At 33.5% G+C, this 24661-nt stretch overlaps 1 protein-coding gene across 6 annotated transcripts in view; it reads left to right on the plus strand.

Moving 5' to 3' along the window:
* Positions 1-17840, plus strand: part of CNOT2 (CCR4-NOT transcription complex subunit 2) — a 116644-nt gene extending 98804 nt beyond the window's left edge. For 5 of the 6 annotated variants that reach the window (XM_077913812.1, XM_077913815.1, XM_077913811.1 and 2 more), the window contains 8 exons: positions 1654-1778; positions 2704-2824; positions 2916-3072; positions 5622-5683; positions 5773-5822; positions 7921-8021; positions 9841-9985; positions 16671-17840. In XM_077913812.1, coding sequence (XP_077769938.1) covers positions 1654-1778; positions 2704-2824; positions 2916-3072; positions 5622-5683; positions 5773-5822; positions 7921-8021; positions 9841-9985; positions 16671-16757 — 848 coding nt within the window. In that variant the 3' untranslated portion in view covers positions 16758-17840. Of the gene's footprint in view, positions 1-1653; positions 1779-2703; positions 2825-2915; positions 3073-5621; positions 5684-5772; positions 5823-7920; positions 8022-9840; positions 9986-10688; positions 10743-16670 lie in introns of all 6 variants that reach the window. The other variant, XM_077913814.1, reaches the window with a different exon arrangement.
* Positions 17841-24661: the final 6821 nt, after the last annotated feature.

The raw sequence follows: 24661 nt of genomic DNA on the forward strand, positions 1-24661 counted from the left end.
TTTTCTAATCAGAGTAGTATAGTTTTGTCAAAGCTGATATATGCAATGTGTGTTTTCCTCCCAGAATGCCATGATAGCAAAGTTAAATGGGAAAAACAGTTTGTACAGAAACCCCAAAAGAAATCCTCATTGGTATTCAGAGGTTATTTTCTTCTGGCATTTCTGCCTTAGTACACCTTCATGATCATTTGTGGTCTGCCTTTTCTTAATTCATCAGAGTTTTAAATAATACACTTCTACATTCTTAGTGATTAATACTGACTGACCACACATTGAAGTTTTTTTTAAGCCAATTTCTCAACCTCCACACTACTGACATTTGGGTCAGATAATTCCTTGTAAATAAAGGACTGTTCTGTGCATTATAGAATGTTTAGCAATATCCTTGGCTTCTGCCTACTTGATACCGATAATATCCGCCCCCCCCCCCCCCATCATTGTGACAACTATAAGTGTCTCCACACAGTGACCAATGTCCCATGGGGGGGAAGTGCCTTCTGTTGAAGACTGCTGCTGTTCATGGATAGTTTATGTAGACTCTTGGTCACAATTAAAACCCTTCCTCACTGTCTCTAATAAGAGATTTGACTAAGTGAAAAGAGGGGGCATGAAATATGTGTGGTAACAGTTTAGACATGAAAATAACATAACAACAATGCAGCCATATTCTTATATCCTTAGTTGTTTCCTTTTGGAAGAATCTGCTAGAGACCAGTAGCAGAAACAATGAACTTAAAGGGATCAGTTCATAACTTTTCTAAGAGTATTGTTTTTCCTGTTTTCATCCAAGAAGGATTTCTGTGCCTTTCAGAATATGAACACAAATAATATGTGAAAAAGGGAAATTTTATATTGTTAGTATTCTAAGGTTTCCAAATTAGTCTTCCAAAAATAACAAAAAAATGATCTGCCCTGGAAGTTGAGTACCTAGCTACTTGATTCTCAGTTCAGACTCTAATGTTTTTAACCTTTCCTCATAGGTCCATTTTTTCATCCCTTTAATCATTCCCGTTGCTCTCCTTGGACCAACTCTAGTTTCTCCATATCGTTCTTGAATTGTGGAGCCCCAAACTGGATATTGTTCTCCAATAAGGGCCTGACTAATGCCAAGTATAGTGGGAGGATTACTTCCCAGTTCTTGCATGTTTTACATCTATTACATGGAGTCCAAGAAAATCTGAAATAATATGGAGTTGTTTTATAATTGATTGCAATTTGCTCACTCTGTAAGTCACTTTCAAGTAGAATACTGACATGTTCTTTTAAAATTTATTTGTTCATTTGTATTTGACAATTAACTGGTGTTTATAATAGCTAGTCAAATATTTAAATCAAGCTTTAAAAAAATTTTAATAACTATTACCAATATCAAATTATGTTTTTAAGCATCTCTATATGACATTAGATTTAGAATTCTAGGATTACCACTTACTTCCCTTGTATTATTTTGTATATTGAGTTATTAATCAGTATATAAAAGTTTAGTTCTTCATTGTTGTCCTGAATACTAATTTTTTGAAGTGTGCTTTTATAGTGTAATATAAAAAAAAAATCCTTTTGGTACATTATCATAAGGAAAGTTAAGCTTTTATAATTTGTAGCAAAATATCATAAATATGAATTGCAATTCTCTGGATTATTTTCATTACATAGTTGGAATGGTAACAAAACCAGCAAATGAGCAATCCCAGGACTTCTCAATACACAATGAAGATTTTCCAGCATTACCTGGTTCCAGCTATAAAGATCCAACATCAAGTAATGATGACAGTAAATCTGTAAGTAACTGAGAATTACATATGTGAGTGATGTAGTTTTTTTCCCTTCAGATTTCTCTTGTATTAACAGTTTTATAGACCATATTAAGGACTTACTAAATACTATTACAAAATTGTTTATCTTGAATATCTGTAATAATCTAACTTCTGAAGAATGTGGAAAACCTTTATAACTTAGAAGATAGCCTATTTTTTTCCTATTTCATATAGGTTTGCAAATTTCTGTTGAACTTCTCAGAGTTAATTTAGACTTTTATTGTAGTCCCTGTCAGCTGGATCCCATGAAGTTTGATATTATAGCCTTCTAAGGAGCTGTGTTTTTCTTGAGTAAGTTTTCTCCTTGAAGAATCTTTATACACATTTTTATTCCTGTGTTGATTCAGCCAACTCAGCTTCTTCTTTCTGACTTAACAAATGTGTTTATTTCTTCCACATTTCACTGAAAATAGCTTTTTTTGTGTGATGGGAGTTTGTATATATTAAAATAATTGATAAAGAAGATTATTGGGTAAGAATTAAATATGAATTTAAAAAGTTTATATATTCTGACTTATCCTGGAGGTTTTTATGGTGATATTATAGGCAACATGCTATATTATTTTCTCTTCTAAATTAAAGTACTGAAGAGTGAAACTTGAGCCAGAAAGTTCTGAGATTTTTTTTCTGTGACTGAAGATCAGAGATAAATAAGAATATTTTCCATATATTTCTTGTCCTTTAAATACTCAAAAATTTTAAATACAGGATTTATTCATAAACGATGGGACAGTTGTGGAAACATAAAATTTCATGTAGAACTTGAAAAACAGGTAATAATTTACTACCAATTTAAATATAAAGAATGAATAGAAAGGTAACTAATGTGAACTTGAAATTTTTTACACTTAACAAATTTTAATGTCACATTTAATTTTTTTCATATTAGAATTTGAATACATCTGGCAAGACAACTTCAAGTACAGATGGACCCAAATTTCCTGGAGATAAAAGTTCAACAACACAAAATAATAACCAGCAGAAAAAAGGGATCCAGGTGTTACCTGATGGTGGGACTCTATAAAATATGTCAAAGATATTATAGAATTCATTTCTTTGCTTTTTCCTTAAAGATAAAATTCCTGTGCTCTTTTTATCAAGGTCGGGTTACTAACATTCCTCAAGGGATGGTGACGGACCAATTTGGAATGATTGGCCTGTTAACGTTTATCAGGGCAGCAGAGACGGACCCAGGAATGGTACATCTTGCGTTAGGAAGTGACTTAACAACATTAGGCCTCAATCTGAACTCTCCTGAGTAAGTTTTTTTTTCCCTTTTCTTCCACATTTGTATATAATAATTACTTGCAGATTTCTAGTTTTTAATTTCATGTGGTCAGATTGTATCACCTGCAGTCACTCATTATTGCTGTTATATTTTGACTCTTTCGGTCATTCCCTCTCACGTTAGCTTCTGGATCACTATCACTTGACAATATCATTTCTTTTTGGCAGTTTCATAATATATATGTATGATCCTTCCAAAATCCTGAAATCATAACTCCTTGAGTTTCTTACCTCCAAAAATCTTACCCTCCACCATATCTTAGCTACTCACCGATTTAGTCATCATTTGACTTTGCCATAATCAGTAACTTCAGTTTCACTGTAATTTTGTCTATGCTCCCTTGCCACTTCCTGTTTTCCATCCTTCTCTTGTTCTGGCTCCTATAATCATTTGACTCCTTGGGATCTTCAGTCCCTTGATTCTTCTGCCTTTTCACTATTCCTCAACATCCTTCTCTTTCCCTCAGAACTCACTTCCTTTGTACCCAGTTAAATTCTGTGGTCACTCATAATTGCTTAGTTATATATACCCTTGGCTACTTTGCCCCTCTCTTGCTCTTTGTCATGATTGCATGGCAGAAACTACAACCGAAGTTATACTCTGACTTCCATTTTTTACCTCGGCTACTGAGCATGGCTACAGAAAAAAAAACCCAGCTTCACTGCCTGGTCTCACTTTACATTCATGGCCAGGAACCTCAAAAGTGGCCCTTAATTCCGCCACTCGTACTGGCATTCTTTTGTTCTCCTATGCAACTCTCACACTGAATCTCTTCAAACATCTAATTCCACCACCACCCCTCCTTACTCTCAAATGAAGACCTTGCTTTTTTTTCCCCTCCTACCCCCAAAGTTTTTATTTAAATTCCAGTTAGATAACAGTGTAATATTAGTTTCAGGTGTAGAATTAAGACCTTGCATTTTTATTTCTACTTGACTAAGAAGGATGAAAATAATCAGAAGAGAATGTCAACTTAGTCCTGCCACCACATCTGTCTACCACTATCTGCACCCACCTTAGCTTGTCTTTATAGTTGATCCATGCTTTCTACATAAAACGTCTCTTGAAAACTCAAGGGCATGGCTCAAACAGTTTTTTATATTTTTGTTGGATCATTTCCATCAACATACAAATGGTGCTATTACTTCCTTTATGTTAAGAATGCCTTCTCTTTATCTAACTTCTTCTGTGAGTTACTGCCCTTATTTCTTTATTCTTATTTCTTGAAGAGCAAAACTCTACAAAAAAGCCATCTTTGAATCTCCCATTTGTCTTCTCCCATTCTCTGTTAAATCCATTTCAGTTGGATTTTGCCTCACCACTTCACTAAAATTTCTCTGTTTTAATGTTATTAAATTCAGTAGTCACTTGTAGAAACTTATCCTCCTTGACCTGTCAGCAGGTTGACATAGTGAATGCATTGCTCCATACGTCTCACTGCTTTTAACGGTTGCCACGCTGGTTTGAATTGCTGTCCTCTCTTGTCTGGGTTACTCCATTAGCCAATCACCAGATGTGCCTGGTTCTCTCTGTGTCCCTCACAGTCTCTTCTTTATTTATGAGTCAGGACAGTCCTTTTTGAATAGGTTGATCCTCTGCTCAATGCTCAGTGAGGGTTTGTGGTTTCATTATGATAAAAAACCTAAAATCTTTATGGGCCTGTTCATCTCTACAGGCATGATCTCCTACCCCCACCTCAACAGCTTCTCCCTTTGTTCAGTTCACTGTGTTCCAGCTTCTGGCCTTCCTGCTATACTTCAGACATGTCCGTCCTGTCTCTGCCTTACTTAACAGTTGCCCCTGCCTACAATAGTCTTTTGCCAGATAATTAGTATGGCTAACTCCCTCATATCTTTCAAATCTTTGTTCAGATCTCATCTTCTAAATGAGACCTAACCTGACTACCTTATTTAATGCAGCTAATCTCCTGTCCCTGCCCCTCCACCAACATAGAATGTTATTTATTATGCAAATTATTTCATCTACCTCTCTCTTACCTATCATCTTCAATCAGAAAATAAGGTACATGTTGTCAGTTACCTTCATTTTGTTCACTGATGCATCCCAAGCACCTAGAACAGTGTCAGGCATATAATAGGCACTTAGTAAATATTTGGTGAATTTGAACTTTTGCTTTTAATAATTACTGACTTTTTTTTCCTGGCCATATAAATGGGAAAGTAATTTTACTTAGGGCCATGTTATTAATGAACTTAAAGCATTCTGCATTGAAGTTAAATATATATGTAAATATATATACATTTATATATATAGTTTATAACAAGATATATACAATATATGTGTATATATACACCTAGTTAACCTTGCTTCATTTTTCCTGTGTAAGTCATAGTAGACACGTGAAAAGAAATTAGAAAAAGATGCTCATTTTACTTCTAAAGTCATTGTTTTTCCTGATTTCCTGAAATAAAAATAGGAATTTTTTTTCTCTATACTCAGACTTGAGGTTTTTTTTTGTTTGTTTTGTTTTGTTTTGTTTTGTTTTCTCTCTTATTCAGAAATCTCTACCCCAAATTTGCATCACCCTGGGCATCTTCACCTTGTCGACCTCAAGACATAGGTAGGAAAATTTCTTTGTGTTCAGACCTTTTAAAAATATGTTTTTAACTGAGAATCAGTTAATAAGGCTTTTTTCATTTTATTATCCAGACTTCCATGTTCCATCAGAGTACTTAACGAACATTCACATTAGGGATAAGGTGAGTGTAGTTTATTATTCTCCTCAGTCAGCATGAATGTATCTATTTTTCAGGCACTGTTTTTCAGTTCAGATGGCATAAAATTTTTTGGAATAATTAGCAGTGGTCTCAGGGGTGGCTTTCATGTGTCCATTCAATTGTATAAAACAATTTTATTTCTATTTTTGTTTATCTTAAATATTTTGATAAGATCCTGGTTTATATTTAAAAAATATGGTTTAAAAACAAAACAATGGTAGGACTGGTAAAATATTTCTTAGAGTTATTATTAATAATGGTATAACCATGGTTGATGGGAATAAACAGTTTTGGAAAATTTGGTAAATTTCCTTCTGATATTTTCTTTCATACCCTTATCAATAAAATAATTTTTTTTACAAATATTACAGCGTTTTCAAGAGATCTATATATTTAAAAACTATGACATTTGGCTTCTTACCTAAAATTCTAGTTCTTTTTTTTTTTTTTTTTTTTAAATTTTTTTTTTATTTATTTATGATAGGCACACAGTGAGAGAGAGAGAGGCAGAGACACAGGCAGAGGGAGAAGCAGGCTCCATGCACCGGGAGCCCGATGTGGGATTCGATCCCGGGTCTCCAGGATCGCGCCCTGGGCCAAAGGCAGGCGCCAAACCGCTGCGCCACCCAGGGATCCCCTAAAATTCTAGTTCTAAAGTAACTATTATCAGATTGCAATTTAAAAAATTTTTTACTCTATAAAAGAAAATGTTAAATACTTTTGTTTATAGGGAAGAACTCAGTGTTCATTTCTGTTAGAAATTGTATCCCTAGATTTTGGCCTTGTGGAAGGATAGAATTTATTTAAAATTACATGTTATACATATGTATATTAATATGTGTAACAATATGTATTATATGTTTATGAATAAATCTGAAATGTATTTTACATATAAAATATATATTAAAGTGATGGTGTTCTGTGTCTGTACCATCCAGTTGTGTGGTCAAATGGTTGTTGATTTTGTGGACAGGCAAGTAAAGAGCTATTTCTCAATGTCTTTTAATACTTGAGTAGATGGAAGACAAGAAGTATGAGATAGAACTAATTTTTTCTTTTGTGGACTGTGTGATTTTTCTGCCATCTCCCCCGTAGGGCTTTTTTGCTCCAATTACCTGAAGGTCCCAGAACCTTTTCTTACTTAGGGCAATTTAAGAAAAACCGATTTAGGAGAATTTGTCACCCTCAGAACTGCTGCTTAAAAGGGGATCATATGACTGGAGAGAAAAAGTATATTCTGAGATTGTAAAATGGTTAAATAAACATTTAGATACAGAATCAGGCAAAGAGAAAAAAGTGTTTTCATTTTGGTGAGCTTTTAAATGAAGGTTTATCCTAATACAAGACTTCAATACTGTTAAACTCAATGTGCTGTAGTTTGGTTGGCAGTTAATGATTCTGCTTTTTGGAAGGACGTAAGGCAGTTATCTTGTAGTCATCCATTTAAACAAAATAAAGAGCTAGCTCTTTATGATTTTTGTACTTACCGTCTCTGATTTGCTAAAATACATAACCAACTGGTTTGTGAATCCCTGTCAGCTATAAATTCAATAACATTTCTTACAAGTTTTCTATGTATCAGGTAAGGTACATTCCTCTACAGATGTTATCAATTTCATTTACGTTCTTAGCAACCTTACAGGTCTCATTTCTGCATTTTATATGGAAGTTCAGAGACCTTAAATAACTTGGACATGGTCATATTTGTAAGTAATGGAACCGGAACTTGAATATAAGTCCTGCATCTCTGAGCACTGGTTCCACTATTACTACCATGTTGGGTATTAGTAAGACCTCGAGTAAACCAACATTTGGTCTTGGTTGGAAGTTTTTATATACCTTTTTATCCTATTAGTACATAAAATAGATGTACCAGAAATAATTGTTAAATGACCTCAGTTATTTAAATGGTAAAACCCTTCCTTAAAAGCATAACTACCTGCAGAATCATGTAATGACAGTTACCTGCTACAAAGAAAAGAGTTTCTGTTTATCTTTTTACTTGTACTTCAGTGGTAGCAATGTGTTGGGATTGTCAAACTTATTTTACACTTCAGAATAATTGATTTCTCTTTTCCAGCTGGCTGCAATAAAACTTGGCCGATATGGAGAAGACCTGCTCTTCTATCTCTATTACATGAATGGAGGAGACGTATTACAACTTTTAGCTGCAGTAGAGCTGTATGTTCAAAGTATTTTTAAACACTTTTGTATTACAGTGGATCTTGTTTATTCTGAAAGCTTTTCTTTTAAATGATGGTGATAGTTTTTATCTTTCATTCTTAAAGCAGAAATATTTCCATCAAGGAATAGTTTGTTTGTTTTTACAACAGAAAAATAAAGTTAATTTAGATTGAAAGTTGATACTATTATGGTTAATGGTCACTGTATACATAAAAAGAATTACTTCAGATTTAATAATCCTAAATTTGTAAGAAGACAGAATTGACTCATGAATTTGGTGAGTCTAATTTTTATAAATATGTTAAGTATAAGATATGGTTCATAACTGTGGCTCATCTTCTTGTGGAATTACATGTTAATGATGGTGAATTTCATCATTTATTGAACATCTATTTAGAGTATTATATGGGCAAGGCACTGCATACATCTTATGTATTTTTAAGTGTTGATGAAGTCCACATCCCTTATCAGAAGCCTTTTGGCCAACTTAAATATTAGCATTAAGAAGTTGGTCCATTGGATATGTTTTATTCCTGAGCATTTCTGCTTTTACCTGATGCTCTAAGAATAAATTTTGTCATTGCTCATTTGTCCCATTGGTAATATATTTTGTTGCCATAGACTATTTTATTAATCATGCTTATAGTAAAGTAAATTGTTCTTAAAAATTTATGATGTTATGGGGCACCTGACTAGCTTAGTCGGTAGAGCATGTGACTCTTGATCTTGGAGTCATGAGTGCAAGCCCCAGGGTGGACATAGAGCTTACAAAAAGAAAACTTATGATGTTATGAATGAGAGACCTACTTTTTATAGATTTAAGTATTTTATGATATTCCTAATAACATTTCTATAGATGGACTTGGATCAGATGCTTTTATGTAAAATTCACTGTGTTGATGATAAGCTGTTTTTTATTTCTCTATTGAGAATTTGTTTTCTCCCATGTTTTCCCTTACATTTTTTTGTAACATAGCAATTGTTACCTGTTCTTTTTAATTTATTTATAAGTAAATAAATTCATTTAGTCATTCATCGATCCCATACCGGCAGTTCTGTCTCATATCTTATTTATGCCTAAAAATTACCTCACTGTGTTAGTAGGAAGGTATTTGTTTACATGGAGGTTTGTGCTCCCAGAGATGTTTTTTCTGGTGCATTTACTTCCTTTGGATGTTATTTCCCCAATTTACAAGTGATATAAATCCTCGTTGATTCTTGCATGAATTCTAATGGATATCCTTTGGCTTTTGAGAATTTAGGATCAATGAGATTTGAATAAAACTTAAAAGTAATACATTCATTAAGAATTTTTAAAATGGATATTGTATTTTCAACATAGTTACAAAATTATATGAATTTAAATAGATAAAAAGACTGATTTTGTTCTTATAAAATAATAGAAATAGTTGGTGTTTTTGTTTGTTTTAATAGATTATCTCAATTTCTATTGAATGTTAAGAATGAGAAAGGAGTGAAATTTCTGGAACACAATGTATCTTTATTTGGTCTGCCTAGGTTTTTATCACATTGCTTATAGAGCTTTTAATATCTCGTTATGTTTGCATAAAAAAGTCTCTTCAGTTAAATGAAGATGTATGTATTAAGTAACAAGTGTGATTTCTGGACAAATTAAGAAAGTATTTTCCTGTATTTCACTAGAATTGTATTTAATAACAATAAAAGTCAGGGTAAAAAGCACCTATATTTATGTTTTATGTATAATTATTTTCTGAGAAAATTTTTTTAAAATGTAGAAAATGTTTGGTGTGAGCCACAGGAAAAATTAATTGTCTTTTTCTCTTAAAAATTGAAGTTTTAACCGTGATTGGAGATACCACAAAGAAGAACGAGTATGGATTACCAGGGCACCAGGCATGGAGCCGACAATGAAAACCAATACGTATGAGAGGGGAACATATTACTTCTTTGACTGTCTTAACTGGAGGAAAGTAGCTAAGGTATATTTTTTTCCATGTGCAAATGTGTAAATGTGTAAATCTAGATTTTAAAAAGAAGTATCCTCTTTTATCTGTTTATATTTACTAATACATCCATCCCAATAATGTGCCAGATACCTGCTAATGAGTTTTTTGTCTTCACTTCCTTGGCTTGATTTAAACTCTAGGAGAGTATACGGAAACAACTCAATTCACCCATAGTTAGGAAAATGATTGAACTTGGTAAGAAATTCTGTAATTTTTCACAAGCTTTGGTAACATTTGAAATATTTTTATGTCAATTCAGTTGTAAAATAAAGATCACCCTCTTGCCATCCCCGTCATGTATTCTTATATTATTTTAAGCAAGTAGGAGATTTTTCTAAAACTGGTATATAAACATAATAAATAGGCTTTTTATAATACTTGCCTCATTGCAAGAAAAATGCTTATTTGCAAGTGATATAAAGAAAGAAAATTCTAAGTAGTAACCATGATTGTTCCTATGACTACTAAGCTGAATATTGGAGGGAGGCGGGCTGTGGAAAAGTTGCTGTTTATGTTTTGGTTTGCAACTTTTCCTTACAAAAACACCTAACAAAGACCCATCTGCGAAATTTTCATCAGTGTCGTAACAGATTTCACATTTGTATGTAGTATTTTATGTATACATTTAGTCTACCTAGTAGAGAATGTAACAAGTATTGTCATTTCATTACTCCAGGATTTCTCTGAATGCCTTTTCCATTGAGGATCCTTAGGATTAAAAACTAAAGAGGTAGTTTTATTTGTTCTCAATAAATTTAAATAGAAGAAAACTATTTCTTCGTAGTTCATTGGATGATTCTTTAGCTGTCGGCTTGGGCTTTTTTTTTTTATCTTTTGAATTAACTTCAATAAATTAATATGGGAAAATTTTTAACAAGACAGTCTGAAATGGTTACCAGATCTTTATCGCAAAGATGTTTTATATCACAAGATTTCATGGAAAACTTGAAAAAAGATAGAAAAACATGAGCCCAACTAAAAACACCAGACCAGGCACATACAAAAGGTTAAATCTTTTTTTATTACTATTTTTGGGTGTCAATGGTAAATGTCTGTCCATCTGAAACCAAGTCCATATACCACAATACTGTATTCAAGTTATTTTAACAATTAATACACATATCTTGATTTCAAAAGGTAGATCCACGATCTCACCTTTTAAGTAGAAATAATTACTTCCATTACAAATAGCACAAGACACATTGTGTGTTACCTGTTAAGATGTATAGTGTAGTAGAAAGCAATAACTTGTATCATAGATTTGAATTTAACTCCTGTTTTGGCTGTTTATGTTTTGACCATGTGCAAGTTTCTTTTCCATGCCTGTTTCCTTCTCTTTTCAGTTGAAATCATATTTGCTTCTAGATTGTCATGAAGATTAAATGAGATTTTATACACCCACACACACATTTGCACGTGTGCACACACACTGAGCACAGTGCTTTGTACATATCGGGTATTTTATACATGGGAGTAGTTGTGGTAGTTTGTTGCTGTTTTTATTGTTGTTATTACAGCTAATTACTCTTCAAAGATGGAAAAATTATAACAGTTGTTAGGTCAGGTCAGTGGTTCTCAAACTTTAGCTTCCATCAGAATTACCTGTCAGCTTTATTAAAAAAATAGGTTGCTGAGTCATACCTCTATTGTTTATGATTTAATAAGTCTATGATGGGACCTGAGGATTTCCATTTCTTACAAGTTCCTAAGTGATGCCAATGATTTAGCTCGTCTTTAGAGCCATACTTGGAGAACTTCTCAGTCATTTGAGTATACAGGAAAGAAAAATGTATCTTTGGAGGGGAAAAGAGTCCGTTAGTAAATAACTGACGTTTTCTCCATTCTCTGTGAAGCTTTTTGATCAATATCACTTTAAGTTATTCCATACTTCTATATGCAAAAATGAATGGATGTTTGGAGTAGATTGATGTATCACTTTAGTTAACTTTTAGTTCAATATATATGACAGATCTTCCTATGTGAAAAAAAGTTTTCCCACAAAATTAAATATTCAGAAGCAACTTAAACATTAATAGGCCTGTTTTACTTTTCCATCAAAAAGAATTCCCCAGTCAAGTAAATGTCATTTTAAAGAAAAGCATGTGTGTATGCGCACATGTGTGTAAATATGTAGTGTGCGTATATAAAGTAATTTTACCCAGATTTATCTGATGATCTGTACAGTTGAACTTTTGTCTTCTTAACCTTTTACCTTTATAATTTTTAGCTCTGAAGTTGGAAAATAAAATTTGAGAAATACCATAAAACTGTTTCTTTAAGAAATCTCTCTTGAAGTAATTGCTGGCCACTGGTACTGACACTTTTCATCAAAATAATTTCCTAACAATGAAAGCATACAAGATTATTGGTTTAAGTATTATACGGAGCTCACTTCTTTGTTATATTAAAATACAGATTCATGAACTTAAAACTTTTAAGTTGTATTCACAGAATAAACTTTTCCCAATGGCTTCTGGTTTTTTTGTTTGTTTTAAAGATGTTTTCAGTGTTTTCTCAGAAATTGTTTAGGAATTAAGTTCAATTTATAATGTATTAACAGAGTTTATCAAACTACAGATAATCCCTTAAAAGGCCATATCCCAAGTTAACCTCAGAGTTTCTACCTGTAAAGTGGGTGTGGTTTACTACTCACAGGTAAAGAACATGAATTATTAAGTAACTTCAACTTACTGTAAGAAGTGTGCAGTCTGAATTAGTATTATAAGTAATAGCTTGATGTTATCATTTTGTCTTTGAAAAGTATTGACCTGATCTAGAATGTAATTAGGTCTCCATTTCACAGTGTCTTATAGGAGTTTTTTCTGTATTGCAAATACTTAATATTTTCAGAGAATTTAAGAATTGTTAGAAATTCAATGATTTAAATTGGAAGTATTTTTTACCCCTAAAAATTAGAATCTACCCTATTATTCATTTATAGTGGTTTTTTTTTTTTTTTTTTTAAGATTTTATTTATTCATGAGAGACAGAGAGACAGAGAGGCGGAGACACAGGCAGAGGGAGAAGCAGGCTCTGGGCCGAAGGCCACACTAAACCACTGAGCCACCCAGGCTGCCCTCATTTAAAGTGCTTTTTATGTCAGTAATGTGTACATAAAAGTTTTGACATTGTTTATTCTCCCCTTTTAGTCTTGTCAGCAGGCTATGTGGTCTACTCTATGTAATTTAACTAGAATTACTCAGTATCTCATTAATTTAAAAATAGTGGTCATTCAGGTTGTACATGTATTCTTAATTAAGTGTAGAATTTTTAAAATAATTTCATCCACAGAATCTTCAGGTGATGGAAGCTACTCTATGATCAATAACTTTCTCATACTAAAGACTTAAAAATTGAAGAATTCTTTCAGCCTGACTTTACCTTGTGGATCCAGCAGTGAATAGGATTTCTATTAATGCTTAGAATTTTTTTTTAATTTATTTTTTATTGGTGTTCAATTTACTAACATACAGAATAACCCCCAGTGCCCATCACCCATTCACTCCCACCCCCCGCCCTCCTCCCCTTCTACCACCCCTAGTTCGTTTCCCAGAGTTAGCAGTCTTTACGTTCTGTCTCCCTTTCTGATATTTCCCACACATTTCTTCTCCCTTCCCTTATATTCCCTTTCAATATTATTTATATTCCCCAAATGAATGAGAACATATAATGTTTGTCCTTCTCCGACTGACTGACTTCACTCAGCAGAATTTTTTATAATATCACAGGTGGATGGAAATGTGATTTTTTTCCCCATTAGATACACATTAGTGTTTATACTTTAATCAATAATATGTACTTTTCTTCAAGGCAGTAAAAATTATTTCTAGTAAGTATAAGATAGTTGGCAACTTCCTAAAATTTGGAGGATTAATCTTAAAGAGAAAGCCAGCATTTTTGAGAATTTGAGAAAATATTCCTCCAGTGTATATTTCTCTGTCAGTCAGTGATGACATTAATGTTTTTGTAAAAATTTCATTTGATCATCTGAATCCAGTACATGTATTTCAGTTCTGCGTATAGTGACCTTTTGAAAATGTGTAGCCTAATATGATTAATAGAAAAACTCAGATTTAAGAGTGGTTTTAAAGAAGTATCTAAAGCTCTTTTTCACCTTTTTAAATCATTAAACTGTAATATTTTGTTCCTAAAACAAATGATAAAAGCTTGTGTTTATTAATTCATCAGCCATTAATTACACACTTGCTAGGGGCATGGCACTATTCTAGGCAGTATGTAATGGTCTACAAAACCTCTTTTTGTCCCTACTGATGATACAGAGGTTGTGTGTGTACATATAACAAAAGTGTACAAGAGGTGTTACCAATAATCAAAAAGCTAGAGAACAAAGAGATACCAGTATATACTGTTAAGATTCATATATTTTAAAAAGAATAAAAACACATAGAAAACCAAAACAAAGATGAAAAAAAAAAGGAAGACAAAATTTAACTTAATTTCTGAATGTGATATATGAGCTTTTAAATTATACTAAGACATTTATTATGCTCCCTAGGTTTAAACTGACCTTCCTAGGGGTGAAAAATATGTGCATTGGTCAAATTACTCTAGTTTAAATTCCTATAATACTGTGTAGTTCACCAATGTATAATACAGACAGGATAACTGAACAGGATTTATGTAACCTAGTGGGGCCTATGATTTGTTACAGTTACAAATAGACATTTCCCCCCTGCAACTACACATATTTTGATTTCTAAATTGCCAATTTTAATTTCTAAAGAGTAATATATAACAATATTTTCTTCACTCATTTTGATACTTTTTTTTTTTTTTCATTTTGATATTCTTAAGCCAGACAATAAATTGTTTTTAAAACTTAGGGGTAGGAAGAGAGAGAGTGGTGCCTACACAGTGTATTAGCTGGGTGATGGTGATTCTAGAGTTTGTTAGTTTTATTTTATTTTATTTTTTTTTTTAGAGTTTGTTAGTTTTAATGATGAGCACGTAACCCATGTGCCTTAGTTAACTCTGTCCTATAAAGTAAACCTTTTTAGATTAAGGTCATTATAGTGTCCCTTATTTAAGAACATTTGTCAGAACTAAATTTTTTGAACATTTCTGCATAAGGGATGTAATGAAGTAAATTTATTTGGATCTTGCACTAGAACTATTAAAAATAATGTGTTAACACCAGAAAGTCATGGGCTTTGGTGCCACAAAGGTCAGGATCATCCTAATCCTTGATCTTCCATTTACGGAATGATTTGAGCAGGTTACCTAGGAGCCTCACTTCTTCAGGTGCAAAATGAAGATATTGATACTTATTTTACAGAGTCATCGGAAAGATTAGAATAAAATTAGCTGTGTCTCTAGTTTGGGCACCTCTTAACTAGGTTTTCAGTTGTAATATTCTTAAATTTTAAAGACTTGGTTTTAGATCTTAAAATTTAATCATTATGACCTAAGTTTTTTTTTTTTTTCTTAAGTTTTCATTTTACTTTAATACTGGGACTATCCATTTTAATTTTTGGGGGGTGGGGGGTGACGACTATCCATTTTAGAATCCATTTGAAACAAGATAGACATGGCAAAGTATGTTAGCCCATAGTGCTAACTACTGGTTGGCTTTTTAAAATACATAGTATATATTGAGGTTCATAAATTTTTAAACGGGATTGATTTAGTTTGTACTATAATTGAATTCAAATTATAGAATTAGTGATTTTAGAACCTCTTGCTTTTTGGATTTGCAAAGGTATGTTCTTTGTTTCCTTTTTTTTTTTTTTTTTTTTAAGATTTTATTTATTTCTGCATGAGAGACACAGAGGCAGAGACCCAGGCAGAGGGAGAAGCAGGCTCCATGCAGGGAGCCTGATGTGGGACTCAATCCCGGGACCCCCGGAGTCATGCCCTGAGCCAAAGGCAGACGCTCAACCACTGAGCCACCCCAGGCGTCCCAGTTTTTTGTTTCTTTAAAATGCAGAATTATCTTCTGCATCTCTCATGATCTTAAGTTTCATCATGAAGAAATTACTTCACCGTTCTTAAGTTTTAAAACTCTTATGAAGTTCATGTATTTTGAAAGTTTAATTAAAATGAGTTGTATAGTGTTCAGATGTGCTTAACAGCACATCTGTCTATTTTGAGTGGCAGTTATATCTTTTCAGTGTTGTAGATTGGGAAGTCTGGAGATATGGGAGTTCATTGTATTCTCCAGATTTAATAAGGTTAGCATAGTCTTATATGTTTGCTTTATTTTTAAAAAGTAGGTGTAATAATTACAAATTGGAAAAACTATTTTGGGGAAAAGGAATTTATTTTTTTATGTCATTGAAGGTTGGCTTTTAAGTATCCTGTAATTTTTATTACAGTGCTTTTTATTAACAATATAGTAATTGCTGCTCAGACTTTAACTTTTGAGCAAAAAAGTGCCTAGTTAATGGTTATAAAGTAGATGTTCATGAGTAGTCTTTTACACAGAAAATCTGTATTTTTGCATTTATTAGCTAGAAGCTACAGCACATAACTTTTCTTCAAGCTGTATTTTAGTTAGAGGGAAAGAAGTTGGTGCATCTGTGTTTGTGTTCATTCTCCTACATGTAGGTATTTTGTACATCTAGTAAAATATGTTTTGACAAAAATTTGAGATCAGAGGGAGAGGAAATCATCTAAATTCTTAAATTTGGTTTTATAGGAGTTTCATCTGGAATACGACAAATTAGAAGAACGGCCTCACCTGCCATCCACCTTCAACTACAACCCTGCTCAGCAAGCCTTCTAAAAAAAAAAAAAAAAAAAAAAAAAAAGACTTCCCTTTTCTTGGGGTATGGCTGTCTCAGCACAATACTCAACATAACTGCAGAACTGATGTGGCTCAGGCACCCTGGTTTTAATTCCTTGAGGATCTGGCAATTGGCTTATGCAAAGGGTCACCATTTGAGGTCCTGCCTTACTAATTATGTGCTGCCCAACAACTAAATTTGTAATTTGTTTTTCTCTAGTTCAAGCAGGGTCTGAATTTTTTTCATTTATTTTCTTTTTTTTGCCAGCAGACAGACTTGGGTCTGTAAAGACAAGCAAGTACACTGACAGAAGTTTACCATTTAGTTTCTAAAATGTAAAAAAGAAAACCCACAAAAGACTCAACAGAATTAGACCGCAAAATTTGCATTGTTCATTGTAGCACTATTGGTAATAAAATAACAAATGTTTGTGCATTTTTATGTGAAGATCCTTCTCGTATTTCATTTGGAAAGATGAGCAAGGTCTGCTTCCTTCATTTTACTTCCCCTTCTGTTTTTGAAAGGCAGTTTCGCCAAGCTTAACGCAAGAATATCTGACTGTTTAGAAGAAAGATATTGCCACAATCTCTGGATGGTTTCCAGGGTTGTGTTATTACTGAGCTTCATCTTTCCAGAATGAGCAAAACACTGTCCAGTCTTTGTTACGATTTTGTAATAAATGTGTACATTTTTTTTAAATTTTTGGACATCACATGAATAAAGGTATGTATGTACGAATGTGTATATATTATATATATGACATCTATTTTGGAAAATGTTTGCCCTGCTGTACCTCATTTTTAGGAGGTGTGCATGGATGCAATATATGAAAATGGGACATTCTGGAACTGCTGGTCAGGGGACTTTGTCGCCCTGTGCACTAAAGGGCCAGATTTTCAGCAGCCAAGGACATCCATACCCAAGTGAATGTGATGGGACTTAAAGAAGTGAACTGAGACAATTCACTCTGGCTGTTTGAACAGCAGCGTTTCATAGGAAGAGAAAAAAAAAAGATCAATCTTGTATTTTCTGACCACATAAAGGCTTCTTCTCTTTGTAATAAAGTAGAAAAGCTCTCCTCACTGCAGTGTTGACTTTGATTTGAAATTGTGAAATTATTTCTGCAACATGAAAAATAGACCCCCTAAGACCTTCAAGTTTTACAAAGCATCTAAATGAAATGGTGTGATTATACAATTTAAAACTTAGTCTTTTTTTTCAGCTTTTGACAAGTAGTTTGATGGAACCATACATCATTTTACTTGTAGATTAAAAATGGAGATGTATTTTTAGTTATTAACTGAGTCAAAAGAGAAATTAATTTTTAATAATTATGGCTGCATTAGAAATAAAACTTCCTGAACACTCATGGAACCCAGTCAAAATACGTTTGTGAGAAATTTATGAGACAAAACTTGATAAACCTTTGGGATTTATCTTTAAGAAGTAATACGCAAGTTAAGGTAAGCCAAAAACAGGGATGAGGGTAGACTTTACCTCCGGTTTGCTGGCCTGGATATTTCACATTTACAAGTTGATGGATACTTTTTCATCTAATGGCAAATACTGTATTTAAAAATGTCTAAAGACTGAAGCTACAAACACTAGAGATAGTAAAAAAGGCAGTGAGTTTTGATTTTCTAAATTTTCATTTTTAACCTATTTTTCTATGGAGAGTGAAAGTTTGTTGACATTTACCAAATCATGTTTGAAAATGAAACATGTATGACATTGCTGTGTTTGTGTATCAGGAATATGAAATAACTTTAAGATTTACCTTTTTCTATGTATTTTGAGATAATGGAGAAACTGACATAAAAATATCAGGATTTTTTTAACCTTTCAGATTTAAACCAAAGCATCTCCTCTATAAGAAAGATGGCACTTATATAATTGTAGTTTTAATAACTGTTGTGCACAAAACCTTCTCACATATTTGACACAAACCAGAATCAAATCCTAGACATTGATTTCTTTAAAAAAAAAAAAAGCATTACATTTTTTCACAATAATTGACTTTGTAAAGTGTAACTTTTCCTACAAAACCATCAAACAGTTAAAAAGAAAAGGGAAGAGATCTTTATTTTTATGAATACAAACATAACAGTATAAAGTGTCACCATGATCATGATTGGTACTTTTGTGAATGACTCAAAAAAACCCAAGAGCGTTCCTATGAGGTGGTTTGTTGTCTTGACTCTAGTTGTTTGTTTAACGGCCACTTAGAAAGTTTTAAGTGCACACTCTTGCAGTTTCTAAGTTCTTTTTACCCTGAATCATCAAAATGAGAAAACTCTTGCATGTAAACCAGTTTTTTATAACTTGTTAATATCCGAAATTACCATGCTCTTGACTTCAAATCCAAGTTTTAAAAGTCTATTTGAAATCTTTAAAGTACTATATTAAACTCTTTAATATAACACACTGTTATATTCTTTGGTTTTATAACTTGTGGTTATACATGTACAGAAGTTGACCTGAACTAATATTTCACATTTTCTCTCTTAAGTTTAATTCTGTTAAATTTTCCCTATATAACTAGTGACATAGATGTGTACGTTGTTAAGTAATTTTTGTGATTATACTATAATTGGCTCTGGGAGTAAAAAGTTATTTAGTTGCAAAAGAAAGTCCTTTCACCCAGTTTCAAATATATATTCTATGCTTCTTGTGGTGATACTATAATTTATATGATAAATCTCCATCTTCAGGGATTTTTTTTCACTGCACAAAGTTTTCCTTAGATATAAAAAATTTTAAGAACTGAGAAGTTTATTTGAATTCTTACAGTATAATATAAAGCCAACCACTTAACTGGTCTTTTCCTTTTTGCCACTGAACTTGGTACACCGTAGGTGCTTAATAAATACATGTTGACTGAATGGTATAAATTGACATTTCAATTTGAAAATAAAATGTACAAATTAAAGCATTGGGCTTTGAAATAATTTACAATTTTTTTGCTGTAATTTCATTTTCAAAATTCTTTTTAAAGCATTTTCAATTAACTTTCAAAACTGTCAAATTTTTTCCCACTCTACCCTTTCCCTAGTTGATCCTTCCTCTGAATCCGTCATTCAAAAAACAGATCTTCCATTCTGTTACACCCAGTGCTTGTAAAATACAGAGCATCTGAGCGCACCTGCAAAGAAGGGCACATTTAACTTCAAATTTGCTTACGAGCATCAATTTTGCAGATTATTAAAAACCTAAATGTGCCCGGGCAGAAAAGGGATGTCCATATTTAATGTTCCCTTAACCATAGTTTGTGTAGCTAAAAAGAAGACCTAGGAATACCTGCTAATTGATTCCATTAAGACAGTCTGTGGATAAAGCCAGACTCTTATCTCAATGTCTTTTTAAAAGCTAGGTCCTAACGGCACATCAGAAAGCTCTTTATTTGCCATTAGCATGGGCAGTGAATTGGATCATATCGTGAATACATGACAGATCTAGGAGATGAAGCGAATAAACGGGGCACGTCAAAATTGGGATGTAAATCTAACCCAGTAATTTTGTGTGTTGAGTTGCATCAAATAGGATACACCGAGTCCAGATCATTGCTTTACCACTTTGGTTACTAAAAGAATAAAGGATGGTGGAATGTAACATGTCTTAAGAGTGGCTCATAATGTAGATCAATGCAAATTGTAACTATTGCCCAAAATACTGATAAAACTTTCTGCTACATTAAAAGTATAGTGCTCAGAACAAGGTAGGAAGTCTCCTGTATTTCAAGAGCTGCCCTGACTGGGGAAGGCAGAAGAAAAGGGTTTAGCGTGCCTGCTAGCTGCCAAGCTATACCAAGTGTTTTACATGCATCATTGTGTCCTGTCTTTAGCATAGCATTATAAGGTAGGTTTTAGTATCCTCATCTTACATTACATTTAAAATACACACCCCACCCCACCCCACCCCTGCCGTCCCAAACCCGGAAGTCAGAAAGATTAGCATTAAAAGAGAATAAACTAGAAATACGGTATCTGTCTAGGGTATCAAAATCGAGAGTTGTGAAAGATTCATTTGCGGGTCTGAAGAACAACTAGTACCAAACAGAAAAAGATTTCAGTGCTGTTTTAAAACTGAGGTAATTAAGATTTGAAAGGAGTTGCTTTATAATGCATTAGATTCAACCTCAGAACATAACTAAGGAGAGACGGACCCGGACAGTGCATAAGGTAAGGAGTTGAACTGGATTACCTTGAATGTTCCTGTTAATTGACAATGTTCAAGTGGGATAATGAGTATTTTAGCAAACCTAACTGCCAGCCATTAGGTACAACCTACATGTACCACTGAGGAAGAAAACAGCTCGATTAAACTGATAAACCATGAATTACGAAAATGCATACCAGTTTGAAAGATGTCATGCATGGAAAGAATGTACATCTTATAGTTGATGAGATCTAGACCTCGGAGAAGAGAAGATTAATGGACCAATAAAGGGAGACGTGACCACGGTCTTCAAATATAGGAAGGCCGGCAAGTATCAAGCCAGCAGGTGGAAGTTGGATGAGACACATTTTGGTTCTGTATATCAAGGTGCAGTCAGTCCCACAGTGCTGTTACATGAGTGAGGGTTCCATCAACAAAAACGTTCCAGCAGAAACTGGATGACTATCAATTGCTATTGAAAGGACTGCCTTTTTGAGTAGAAAGTTGGATTTGATACCTTCTAGGCCTCTTCAACTCTTTAAGATGTAGATACCCTTTTTGGTTTGAAGTTAAGGAATAGGATGATGTTCTCAGGGCTGAAAAATTAAATGCTTAGAGTACTTAAATCCTAAATACTTAGAAGCGCTGACCTAGCCTAGAATATGGTCTTCTGTGAGTCATGGATAAGGCTTACTTATAATTACTCTCTGTGTCTTTGGAGAGGTTTAAATAAGAATGACAGAAGGCAACTTTATTCAACTTTGTTTTTTTACTTTAGTAGGAGTAAGAATATGAAACTTAGTAAAGCACAACAAATAGTAAATTGTGTATATTCAGATTTATGTATTCTAGTGCGACATTAAAAGGAGGGATGAGACCAGTTTTTATTAAGTTTCAAGGTAAATGTTTAGCCTGAAATTATACATTGCATTAGTGTTCAATCTCCTGTTTTCTGCTACAGTAGTCCTCACAAAAATTAGATTAAGGAGTAATTGAATTCCTTGTGTAACATCATTAAATTTGATGTATAAAAATCTCAGTTTGGATGGAGACAGCTGCAGGAGCTCACCAGAGTCCAAGGTAATCCTATAGTTAGGTAATTCTTAATGTGCATGAGAATCACCTGAGGACCATGTTAAAAAATAACAATTTTAGGCCTCATATCTTCTGACCTGTCTAGAGAGAGGCCAGGAATACATTGTACTCTAGTAAATACAGGTCATTTCTGAAGTTAGTGAACTACAATTTACACTTAACCTATACTTTGCCTACTGTGCAAGTACTAACTAGAATAAAATCTTAAAGTTCAGGTGAAATCCAACTAAGTTAACACTGGGATAATGCACTCCTGTGTGTCAGGGGGCACTCATTTACCTTTTCCCGTATCGTCCAATATCCCGGTGCAGAGACCACAGTACTACAGTTAGTACTTAAGCAGAATACAAGGAAAGTAAATCCATTTCCTGAGTATGAAAAAAGCAAGTTTTAAGCCTCTGCTATTTCCTGGGGACATTTTGCCAGACCTTAGGTTTCCACTTCAGTTTGTGCGCATAAAAACTGCCAAGGGCAGCTTTGTGCATTATCAATTCTATGTCCATCAACTGAAAGTTTTTTCTTTAGTCCAGTCATCCTGTTGTATAAATACTAGGACCTGACAAAAATTTGATCATCTATTTCTTTATTGTAAGAATTCAGTATCCAGTTTAAAACCTTGTCATTTCCAGGTGTTTGCCGTACAGTTTTCCCCCAGTCACTTAAATGACTTCTTGAAAAGGTCATAAAATTCAGTCTTCTTCATTGTAATAATTTCCTATTGCTGCTGAAGACCCAAATTGCATAGTCTCATATCTTATGCTCGCCAAATGACATGTGCTAAAAGAGTTTAGCTAATAAGACCACCTTTAAAAAAAAATTTGTGTATAAATAATCTTTACCCCCAACATGGGGCTTGAACTCACAACTCCAAGACCAAGAATCACATGCTCTACAGACCGAGTCAGAGAGGTGCCCCTAAGACTACTTCTATATAGCAAAACTAATTTTTCATTCATCATGTGATTGAAGTTTTCATTTCCAAGGCATCTACTACACTATAAATATGTTAGGACATTTTGTTAGAGAAGGTGAAATAAAACCGGCCCTATTTATGCCAGAAGTGGTAGTTCCTTCAAACAACAGTAGAGAATATCCGGTAAGGAAGCCAGAATTTTTCACTGAATTAGCTCTAATTTTCATCAGCCTGTCCTGAAAAGTAATATTCCAGTTATTTGTGTTTGTATTTGCCTAAGTAATATTTTGGCCACATAATTTTTGAAACTTTGAAGAAGTGATGTTTTTCTTCCAAGCCAAATCTATTTTCCAGTATATACTGAAAGTAATTTTAGTTGTGATACATGAGGTTCCTCCAAACATTTTGGAAGAAATGTACGAAATTTCAAGGGTGCTATGATGTCAGCAAATGGCTGATTCTGCTTGATTCTTCTTGGGGCCAGGCCTATTGATACTCATTTATAATGGGAAAAAATATTTTAAAGAGTAAACACTGATTATTCTTCAAAAAGATACAGCTCAATGAGAAGAAATTACATGTGGGAATGCCATAAATAGTTTCATCTTTTGTATAAAAATAAAGATTTGGGGCAGCCAGAATGTTTGGAAGCTACCTTTAAATCTGTTACATACTGAACATTTATTTTAAGATGTAGTTTTAATTATCATATGTAGCAGTTGCATGAAAACTGGGCTGTCTCATTTTTAAAAATTTTATTTTTAAGTAATCCCTACACCCAATGTGGGACTCAAACTCACAACCCCAAGATCAAGGGCTACATGCTCTACTGACGGAGCCAGTCAGGCACCCCAAAACTGGGCTGCCTTAAAATGTGAGCTGTTAAATATTTCCTCTCTTAAGAGAGTCAGACATATTTTTTTATTTTAAATGTTTTAATTTATTCAAATGGTTAATATCTTTCAAATATAAAACAAGTTGAATGAAAATACACCTGTTTTTAAAATGCAAGCCATATGTTACTATGCTCAAAAAGTTATTTCTAGATTTCCTTTTTTAATCTAAAGTCCCATATAATTTTTTTTCATTTCACTCCAAATGATTTAATATTTGAGTATTAGTTGACTTGCACATCACTATTTGGAATCCAAATTCTAGTTGAGCCAAAATCATTTTTCTGGCTTCTCTCTGGCATTGGCAATGACATTGTTAATTAATGAATAACGATCCATCATCCTAGAAGTGTTTGTCGGTTGGATAGCGTGGAAAAGGTGTAGCCTCTTGTTTTAGAAAATATTGAAACTGGGTATCCTTTCCAACTTTGAATTATCTTTTTTTTTTTTTTTTTTAACATTTTGGGGTAAGAATATGACCTTAGCTTTCTAAGCCATTATCAAAAGGGGAATACTGAAGAAATTGAAGATTAGCATATGAAGGTACAGGAGAGTCCTCTTCCACAGCTGAAGAGGAATCACTTGTTTTGTCCTCGTTCTTTTAAGTAAGCTCTACCCCACGTGGGGCCTGAATTCAGGACTGAGCTCAAGAGTTGTCTGCTCTGCGGAAGGAGCCAGCCAGGTGCCCCTGAAGTGGAATTTTTTGTAAAGCAGATTATCCTTATCCTACATAACACCACAGGGCAAATTAAAAACCTTTACATGGACAGGATGGCAAGGCAGAGTTCAATTTACAAGAAAGCATTATCCGCATTGTTTTAAAGCTCCAAATTCCAATTGGCCAGCC

This window comes from Canis aureus, chromosome 11 (assembly GCF_053574225.1).
Source record: "Canis aureus isolate CA01 chromosome 11, VMU_Caureus_v.1.0, whole genome shotgun sequence".
NCBI lineage: Eukaryota > Metazoa > Chordata > Mammalia > Carnivora > Canidae > Canis > Canis aureus.